The sequence below is a fragment of the Borostomias antarcticus genome (assembly GCF_949987555.1).
Source record: "Borostomias antarcticus genome assembly, chromosome: 23".
NCBI classification, from domain to species: Eukaryota; Metazoa; Chordata; class Actinopteri; order Stomiiformes; family Stomiidae; genus Borostomias; species Borostomias antarcticus.
The window spans coordinates 7,682,217-7,692,216 of NC_140256.1; the positions used below are offsets into that span (position 1 = coordinate 7,682,217).

The window sequence follows — 10,000 nt, forward strand, 5'->3', positions numbered from 1 at the left end:
AACTCTGGGAGCGGCAGATGAATCCTTCAGATCATCCGCCGCGCTTCGAGGAGCTTAGCCGAGCCCCGCGTGGTAAGTGGATAGCAGATAGAGGAGCTCAAGAGCAGAGGAGGAGATGGAGGGATACGAAAGCAGAGGAACGAGAGAACATGGGGTTAGGCGGCTTTATATACTGTGGATACAGTAATAGACAGGGAACTACCTTGTTGGCACAGAGGTAACAGGTGCGTCTGGTTGAGTTGATTGACGAGGCGTGACCAGGTGCTTCTCGTTAGACTGGAGACAGTAGTGGTGTTGTCTTTCTCCTCCTGAACCTCAGTTATTCTAACTCCATATTGTGTGTGTCCGTGTTCATTCAGTTTGGGCTCCCAGCCTGCACCTGGCCTTTCTGTCTGTCGGCTCTGACCTTCCTCCTCATCACCACGGAAACCAACAGCATCTTCAAGCTGCCGCTGGCCAAGGTCACCTACCCCGAGAGGAACCTGCGCTTCTTCTGGAGGCTGCGCAAGACGGAGAGGAGGGAGAGAGAGGAGAAGGAAAGGGAGGAGAGGGAGAGAGAGGAGGTGAAGTGTACGGAGAAAGAGCAGCTCAGGCTGGAGCTTGAGAGAATGGAAGAAGGGAGGAAGATGGAGGAGGGAACGGAGGGACAGGAAGGGAATACAGAGGCCTAAGTGAAAATGACAGTCTATACTGGTTTATAGAGCACGTATTTTCACTTAGACTGCTGTGCTACATGCCCAGGCATTTGTCTCTTATGCTTTGTGAAAAATCTATTACATTTTGTTTCTAAAATACCGTATAACCAGCTCTATTACAAACACGTTTCTGGGAATTGAGTTCTACACGGCTACTGTACTCTCAGCTGCGCGCACACACACACACACACACACACTACCCTCATGTCATGACTCATGAACTACCTGTATAAGATGACGAGTAAGTTGATGCGTGAAGTCAACCATGAATGACAGTTATTAGCCGTCATGTGAAAACATTCTCAACATACCAGCAATTCTCAACATACCAGCAGCCGTCTCTGTGATGATATGTATATATTTGCTGTTCTTGACCTTATTTGTGACTCTTTTGAGCCATTGAATATTTTTTTTATGTCTACTATCTATATGCAGAGGTGCAAACCGATCACAGGTGAAAAAGGGAACCCATACATACACAGATATAACAAATGACCCATTTTGGATTAAAAACGGTTATTTTCACCTAAAGGTGACAAGTCTGCACCCCTGTAAATGGGGTGGCTGTGGCTCAGGAGGTAGAGCGGATCGCCAAATGATTGTAGTGTCAGCGGTTCGAATCCTGGCTCTTCCTGTCAATGGGTCCTTGGGCAAGACTCATTACTCCCAATTACTCCCAATGAGCAGGCTAGCACCTTGCATGGCAGCTGGCGCCGTTGGTGTGTGAATGTGCGTGTGAATGGGTGAATGAGAGGCCATTGTAAAGCGCTTTGGATAAAAGAGCTACATAAGTGCAGTCCATTTACCATTTTATCATTCACATAGTTGTTGCTTGCTTGCCATGTCCTAAAAATTTCATTGTTCATAATTCACTTGTTAAGACTGTGTAATGTGCCCTTGATAAATAAAACACTTTGACTTTGACTTATGTTCTAGAACTCACTAGAAAGTAGTCTGGCCTCAGGACATGTTACACCCATCAGATAAGGGGAGTCACTGAGTGATGAGCAGCCTGTAAAACCCTCTGCCTGAGAACAGGAGTTGGAGGGGCCCCTGGTTGTGTGATTATATAACCCTGCCTAGACCCATCTGGTACAGTACCTTATTACAATGAATGAACCATAGCTATATGGCTACAACCTCAACATAAAACATAATATATGTTTACCAGCTACCTCACCATAAATATACAATACGTAGCCATTACCTCACCTTAATATACCATATGTAGCCATTATCTCACCATACCTGTATATAAATATACCATATACCGGTATATTTATATGGTGAGATTTAAAGTAAACATATCATAAAGCAAAACGACAAAAAGTAATCAGAAAAAAACTTTATTCATATCTGTATTGACATGAGGAGTCATATGCACACAAAACAGTCCTTCCCTACAGTATTCAGCCCAGTGAACAAAGCCGACACAGCTAGGCCAGCAGAGGGCTCCACTGTACATTCTGGCCCAGCCTAGACATACTGTATTATACAATTATACAGTATGCTCTAGCATCTAGCATAGAGATACAGATAGCATGTAACTACAGTATTCATCTCTATACCGTCAAATTGACTCCTATTAACACCTCCCTGAACAGCTAGAAATAAGAAAATAACCAATTTTTTATTTTTTAAAGAAGCTTGTCAGCATTATTCATGGCAATTGACAATTTGTCACATAATGACATGAGTTTAGCGGAGTGAGTCAATGTCGTATCACGATTGTGTTGAGGCTCTGAGCTGAGTACTGTATGTCTGAGCTCTGGGTCTGCTTCTGAACTGAGAAAATCTACACAAACTAACAATGATTCACTATTAAATTGCTATGGCATATTTCATGGTAGGCAGAGTATCCACAGACTTCATATCTGCAGAGAACACAATCAGCATGAGCACCTCCCCCATACACCGCTTGATCTGTAAGGACAGGAGAGGCAAAAAGAAGCAAGATGGCAAAAACCCATCTAGCCAATCAAGAGGTCAAGGTGGAGGTACAGTACAATCATAAAGCTTGACCTCATCCAAACATTATAGGTGGACTGGACAGGGCTGGGCTAGTGGATGAGGGCTGGAAAGGGCTGGGCTAGGGGGTGAGGGCTGGACAGGGCTGGGCTAGGGGGTGAGGGCTGGACAGGGCTGGGCTAGGTTAGGGGGTGAGGGCTAGACAGGGCTGGGCTAGGGGGTGAGGGCTGGACAGGGCTGGGCTAGGTTAGGGGGTGAGGGCTGGACAGGGCTGGGCTAGGTTAGGGGGTGAGGGCTGGACAGGGCTGGGCTAGGGAGTGAGGGCTGGACAGGGCTGGGCTAGTGGATGAGGGCTGGACAGGGCTGGGTTAGGGGGTGAGGGCTGGACAGGGCTGGGCTAGTGGATGAGGGCTGGACAGGGCTGGGTTAGGGGGTGAGGGCTGGACAGGGCTGGGCTGGGCTAGGGGGTGAGGGCTGGACAGGGCTGGGCTAGGGAGTGAGGGCTGGACAGGGCTGGGCTAGGGGGTGAGGGCTGGACAGGGCTGGGCTAGTGGATGAGGGCTGGACAGGGCTGGGCTAGGTTAGGGGGTGAGGGATAGACAGGGCTTGGTTAGGGAGTGAGGGCTGGACAGGGCTGGGCTAGGTTAGGGGGTGAGGGATAGACAGGGCTGGGTTAGGAGGTGAGGGATAGACAGGGCTGGGCTAGTGGATGAGGGCTGGACAGGGCTGGGCTAGGTTAGGGGGTGAGGGATAGACAGGGCTGGGTTAGGGGGTGAGGGCTGGACAGGGCTGGGCTAGGTTAGGGGGTGAGGGCTGGACAGGGCTGGGCTAGGTTAGGGGGTGAGGGCTGGACAGGGCTGGGCTAGTGGATGAGGGCTGGACAGGGCTGGGCTAGGGGGTGAGGGCTGGACAGGGCTGGGCTAGGTTAGGGGGTGAGGGATAGACAGGGCTGGGTTAGGGGGTGAGGGCTGGACAGGGCTGGGCTAGGTTAGGGGGTAAGGGATAGACAGGGCTGGGTTAGGGGGTGAGGGCTGGACAGGGCTGGGCTAGTGGATGAGGGCTGGACAGGGCTGGGCTAGGTTAGGGGGTGAGGGATAGACAGGGCTGGTCTAGGGGATGAGGGCTGGACAGGGCTGGGCTAGGGAGTGAGGGCTGGACAGGGCTGGGCTAGTGGATGAAGGCTGGACAGGGCTGGGCTAGTGGATGAAGGCTGGACAGGGCTGGTCTAGGGGATGAGGGCTGGACAGGAAAGCACTGGGCTGGTGCTTGACGAGGCTGACCTGAGCTTGACTTTACACACTACTACCGAGTTTGGAGAGGGTAGGGGACTGTCTGTACATGCATACTTCATTGTGTACCTTCTTAAGTGATCTTTCAGACTGTCTGTACATTTGTACTTCATTCTGTACCATCTCAAGTGATCGTCGCTCTCACCTTCGATTCAAAAAGCAACATGATAGGCCAGCCACCCACAGTAAGGATTTTTCCTATTTGCTGTCTAAAATATGCACTTTAGCCCTTAAAGAAAACACATTCATTAAAGCAGCTCTGGTTTACACACCGAGCAGAGAAAACATCTGAACAGGACTGGCCTGCAGTTCACGCACTATATACACACACACAACAGAAACCCCAACCTTTAAAATAAGAAGTCTTCACACATAAAATAACACAACCAAAGGAAAGCAGGTACAGACCCAAGTATTTACATCATAATTACAATTGTACAAGCACTGGGAGAGGACATAAGTCTGTACAAAGATTGCACCAAACGCAAAAAAGTGTCCAAAACGGCGAACGACAACGTTAAGAGCTTGAATCTGGTTGGATTGTCAGATATAGCCGAACCTCTACACTGACGAATGTTCTACGCTTAGCGCTAGTCGTCCATTAGAGGCAGGAGAGGCTGGGCCATGAGAGAGGGGGAGGGTCAGGATTAGTACTACAGAGAGGGAGGGTCAGGATTAGTACTACAGAGAGGGAGTGTCAGGATTAGTACTACAGAGAGGGAGGGTCAAGATTAGTACTACAGAGAGGGAGAGTCAGGATTAGTACTACAGAGAGGGAGAGTCAGGATTAGTACTACAGAGAGGGAGATTCAGGATTAGTACTACAGAGAGGGAGTGTCAGGATTAGTACTACAGAGAGGGAGGGTCAGGATTGGGACTACAGAGAGGGAGGGTCAGGATTAGTACTACAGAGAGGGAGGGTCAGGATTAGTACTACAGAGAGGGAGGGTCAGGATTAGTACTACAGAGAGGGAGGGTCAGGATTAGTACTACAGAGAGGGAGGGTCAGGATTAGTACTACAGAGAGGGAGGGTCAGGATTAGTACTACAGAGAGGGAGGGTCAGGATTAGTACTACAGAGAGGGAGGGTCAGGATTAGTACTACAGAGAGGGAGGGTCAGGATTAGTACTACAGAGAGGGAGGGTCAGGATTGGGACAGTGGAGGATAAGAGTTGTGTTTGGGAGAGAACCCTACAATAGTGCAAACACTTCTGTTGTCATGAAAGGCAGCCATTTTAGAGCCACTATTGGAGGGTGCAGACAGTCAGTGTGTGTGCGTGTGTGTGTGTGTGTGTGTTTTAGAGCCACTGTTCTAGGGTGGGGAGGATCCTGTCCATCCAGCGCTGGTTCAGTCTGATGGTTTCTATAGCTTCTTGAACACTCCGCATCTGAGAACCCCTCTGCTTCAGGCTGGAGAAGAAGGCCTGGACCTACACACACACACGCCACGCAGACACACACACACGCACACACACAAGCGCACACACACACACTCAGTTAAAGACAGGCACGTGAACACTCAAGCACACACATACACACTAGAGGTCTTCTCGGGTCTAAAATGTGGACCCGAAACCCTGTCACGGCTGTTGGCTTGAATGCTGTTGGATCACAGTTGGATGGAATTGCGATTTATCCTCTCAATCTCGACAGGATCAATCGCTGTTCTGTCAGGCTGTGATGTGGCAGCATGGAAATGAAACGGCCGTAAATAAATAAGGCTACACAAAGCTGCCGCTAGGTTTGACCTCTTTATATTCATTTTCTTTCATCTTATTTTTCACAAGGTAGGCTACTGGTGGTGGCTGCGTTTCTCTCGGGTATTACGCATTAGGGCTGGGTATCGATTCGAATTTCAAGAATCGATTTGATTCCGATTCACAAGGTTCAGAATCGATTATCATGATTCAATTCGATTCGATTCAATATTGATTCGGTTAGTGTTACTAAAACCTGTTTTTTTAACACACTGCCAAGTTATGCAACACATCAGTTGCCGGTAGACAAACATACTTAGCCGGTAGACAAACATACTTAGCCGGTAGACAAACATACTAGCCGGTAGACAAACATACTCCAGGAGCTTGCTCGATCGCCTCGTTGAGAGGGGTCAGGGAAGAATTTTTACAGCTCACTTATCTGGCCCCCGGGTGATTACTGTTTTTTTGCTTCCCTCTGGAATATGTAGGGGTGGGATGTCTGCCCACCTCCCTTGTTCTCTGTAAAGCGCATTGTGTTGCCTCTGGGTATGAAATGCGCTATATAAATAAAGCTTTGATTGATTGATTGATCAATACTAGGGCTGGGTATCGATACTGATTTCCAAAAATGAATGAATGAATGAATCATTGAATGAATTAATGAACTATTCATTCATTCATTAAATAAAAGATCGATTTTGGGATTCATGAATCGATTCTGAATCATTTGATTCAGAATCGATTAATCAATTTTTTTAACCCAGCCATATTACGCATAATGATAAACAGACCCGGGAACCGAGGTAAAAGAATCGGATCCACCCGAACCCAATTGACCATAATAAAAGTGTGGAAATGTTGACCCGGACCCGTACAGGTCTTAGGTCCGGTTCGGGTCCTCTCGGATTTACCCGACCCGTGAAGACCTCTAATACACACACACACATACACACACACTGCACCTGGTTCAGACGAGCCTGTGTGGAAAACTGGGAGGTGGTGGATTTGATGATGTTCTGGATGGGAAAGGAGCCAACAGGAAACCTACCAACACACACACACACACCAAATCAATAAGCAGTTAATAGCTTGTCACTAGTGTGTGCACAGATTGAGACAAATACTTAATCATGTCACTTATGTGCAGTTCCCAGAATAACCAGCAGATGGACTCACTCCTCTATGAGCCGGTCCCAGTTCTCTTGGACAAAGTCCCAGGCAAACAGGTAGCCAGCGAAGCCGTCACTCACAGTCTTGAGGACCAATGGCAGCTCCTGAGTCCTGAATGTCTGCCCCTCTAGGCCCTCCTTCAGAAGGCTGCAGGTAGAGGTGGGAGCGTAGAGATTCAGCCACTTTGTGACACCACACTGCAAACCATAGTGTCACCAATGTAAAAAAAACAAAAACACACACACACACACACACCCTCCCTCCCTCCCTCACCTGACGATGCTCCGTGCGTCCTGAGTGGAGGCCAGGGCCAGCAGGGTCCTGCGTTTCTCGGCGTCGTAGGAGGTGTTTCTGTAGCTATTCAGCAGCAGAGCCCAGCCTGATCCTGACTGGGCCGCCACACCGAACACCACGCTCTGCAGGTCTGCCGGGATCCTGGATCAAACACCCCGCAGGGTACATCATTACACGCTACCACACATCACTACAGGGTACTACAACATCATTACACGCTACCACACATCACTACAGGGTACTACAACATCACTACACGCTACCATACATCACTACAGGGTACTACAACATCATTACACGCTACCACACATCACTACAGGGTACTACAACATCATTACACGCTACCACACATCACTACAGGGTACTACAACATCATTACACGCTACCACACACCACTACAGGGTACTACAACATCATTACACGCTACCACACATCACTACAGGGTACTACAACATCATTACACGCTACCACACATCACTACAGGGTACTACAACATCATTACATGCTACCACACACCACTACAGGGTACTACAACATCATTACACGCTACCACACATCACTACAGGGTACTACAACATCATTACACGCTACCACACATCACTACAGGGTACTACAACATCATTACACGCTACCACACATCACTACAGGGTACTACAACATCATTACACGCTACCACACACCACTACAGGGTACTACAACATCATTACACGCTACCACACATCACTACAGGGTACTACAACATCACTACACGCTACCACACATCACTACAGGGTACTACAACATCACTACACGCTACCACACACCACTACAGGGTACTACAACATCACTACACGCTACCACACATCACTGGGGGTACTACTGTACAAAATCACTATACTGTAGATTACTACAACGTCACTACAGGATACTACACATCACTATAGGTTACTAAACAGTACTAAACATCACTACAGGGTACTACTGGGGTTCTGGGAGGAAACACAGATACCACTACTGACCACAGATCAGATCTTACCGGATGGTGCCTTTGGAGGCGGTGTACTGGTTGAACAGCGCGGTGGCCTGGTCAGTGCAGTTCGGTCTGGCCAGCCCACAGGCCGTCTCCAGCAAGGCGGAACGCAGCTCCTGTCTGGACACACTCTCCTCCTCACCCCATGACTGGCTGTCCATCAGGTCCCCAAAATGATTAAAGATGTACATCTGCAACACACACACACACACGCACGCACAGGACAGTTACACACACACACACACACACACGTTAAAAGCTGTATGCACACGTGCGTGTGTGTGTGTGTGTGTACCTTCATGCGAGAGACCAGCCCAGTCTCCTGTCTCTTGTCCAGCAGGCGGTAGATGTGGTTGAGCTGTGACAGGGCCGCGGTTAGAGGAGCAGTCTGCGTCTCGCTGGTCACATATTGCAACAGGCTGAGAACCTGCCGGAACGACACACGGCCCAGTCTGGAGAGAGGGGGAGGGAGGGAGAGGGAGGGAGGGAGGGAGGGAGAGGGAGGGAGAGGGAGGGAGAGGGAGGGAGGGGGAGGGAGGGAGAGACAGGGAGGGAGACAAGGGGATGGGTGAGGAGAGAAAGGGATGGAGGGAGGGAGAGGTGAGAGGGGGAACAAAGGGAGGGAGAAAGGGGGGAGGTGAAGAAATGAATGAACGCTGTTATACTCATTGCATTCTCTCTCTCTCTCTCTCTCTCTCTCTCTCTCTCTCTCTCTCTCTCTCTCTCTCTCTCTCTCTCTCTCTCTCTCTCTCTCTCTCTCTCTCTCTCTCTCTCTCTCTCTCTCTCTCTCTCTCTCTCTCTCTCTCTCTCTCTCTCTCTCTCTCTCTCTCTCTCTCTCTCACACACACCTGGACAGAGCGAAGATGTCGTGTATGAGTGAGGCGCGGTCCTCGTGTGTGAGTACGTTGACGTCAGTCTTCAGAGCTTCGGTGAGGGCCTCCCAGCCCTCGTCGCCGTAGTGAACGACGTAGAAGCCGGAGCTCCTGTAGTTCAACTTCACCCACTTCACACTCGCAGGCAGCTTCACTGTCGCTGCACAGAGGAACACACACACACGCACAGAGGAACACGCACGCACGCACGCACACACGCACACACGCACACACACACACAACCGAGATGCAGAGGCAAACTCAAGACCGTCCACTCACAGCTGAGTTTATATACTGTATTAGGTGACTCTGATCGGAGTTGTACCTGTCTTGATCTTTAGAGAATACAGGTAAGCTTTAGGGTTAGGGGTTACGGTTTAGGGTTTAAAGATCAGGGGCTCCAAGGTTTAGAGGTCAGGGTTTTTACCTGTCTTGTTCTTCAGAGTTGACACCTGTCTGCAACTGGGGGCGGAGCTACAGCCATCAGTCACGTAGGTGATAGGGATGTGCCATAGACTGAAAACGACACAGAATATAGTTACAACTGAGCTCTGTTTGCGTATGCATGTGTGTGTGTGTGTGTGTGTGTGTGTGTGTGTGCGCGTGTCTCAACTCACCTGGAGGCGTTTGTTGTGTTTTGGGCCGAGAGCAGGAAGGGTTCCTGTGCGAGGGTCAGCAGACCTTTCACGAGGCTGGCTGTGACCAATGGGAAGCCTTTCTGCAGTGTCCAGGTGTTCATCATGTCTGACACGCTCTCCGCGGGTGACGGGACCTGGGCCTGGTCGGGCGGGGGGAGGGATGAGGGGTGCAGCCACTGTCACGACCACACAGCTGAGAGAGCACGAAGTTCGACTGCACCACTGACCAGTGAAGACCTAATACGTCTGTTTGGCTCTAGCGTACGGTCATGAAAATTGTAGGCACAAGAGACTATGAGCCAATACAGAGTCTCTATCTGTCTTAGATAAGGCAAATAAGATCAGAGCGGACCCTCAACATCCC

General features: G+C 49.5%; 2 protein-coding genes across 2 annotated transcripts in view; one reads left to right on the top strand and one right to left on the bottom strand.

The window, feature by feature from the left end:
* The window catches only part of slc14a2 (solute carrier family 14 member 2), a gene marked incomplete at both ends in the record, with an annotated part of 29,227 nt that extends 28,556 nt beyond the window's left edge, over positions 1–671 (top strand). The window contains one exon of the mRNA XM_084457488.1: positions 360–671. Within this exon, the coding sequence (XP_084313614.1) occupies positions 360–671 (312 nt within the window). The remainder of the gene's footprint in view (positions 1–359) is intronic.
* A 4,285-nt stretch (positions 672–4,956) lies between these two features.
* lnpep (leucyl/cystinyl aminopeptidase) overlaps positions 4,957–10,000 on the bottom strand; it is a 15,466-nt gene continuing 10,422 nt past the window's right edge. Inside the window, exons 14-22 of the mRNA XM_084457655.1 lie at positions 9,616–9,776; positions 9,426–9,514; positions 8,975–9,158; positions 8,422–8,578; positions 8,133–8,317; positions 7,097–7,258; positions 6,830–6,970; positions 6,616–6,697; positions 4,957–5,383 (exon numbers count right to left, since the gene is read on the bottom strand). Of these exons, the coding sequence (XP_084313781.1) occupies positions 5,252–5,383; positions 6,616–6,697; positions 6,830–6,970; positions 7,097–7,258; positions 8,133–8,317; positions 8,422–8,578; positions 8,975–9,158; positions 9,426–9,514; positions 9,616–9,776 (1,293 nt within the window). The 3' untranslated portion in view covers positions 4,957–5,251. The remainder of the gene's footprint in view (positions 5,384–6,615; positions 6,698–6,829; positions 6,971–7,096; positions 7,259–8,132; positions 8,318–8,421; positions 8,579–8,974; positions 9,159–9,425; positions 9,515–9,615; positions 9,777–10,000) is intronic.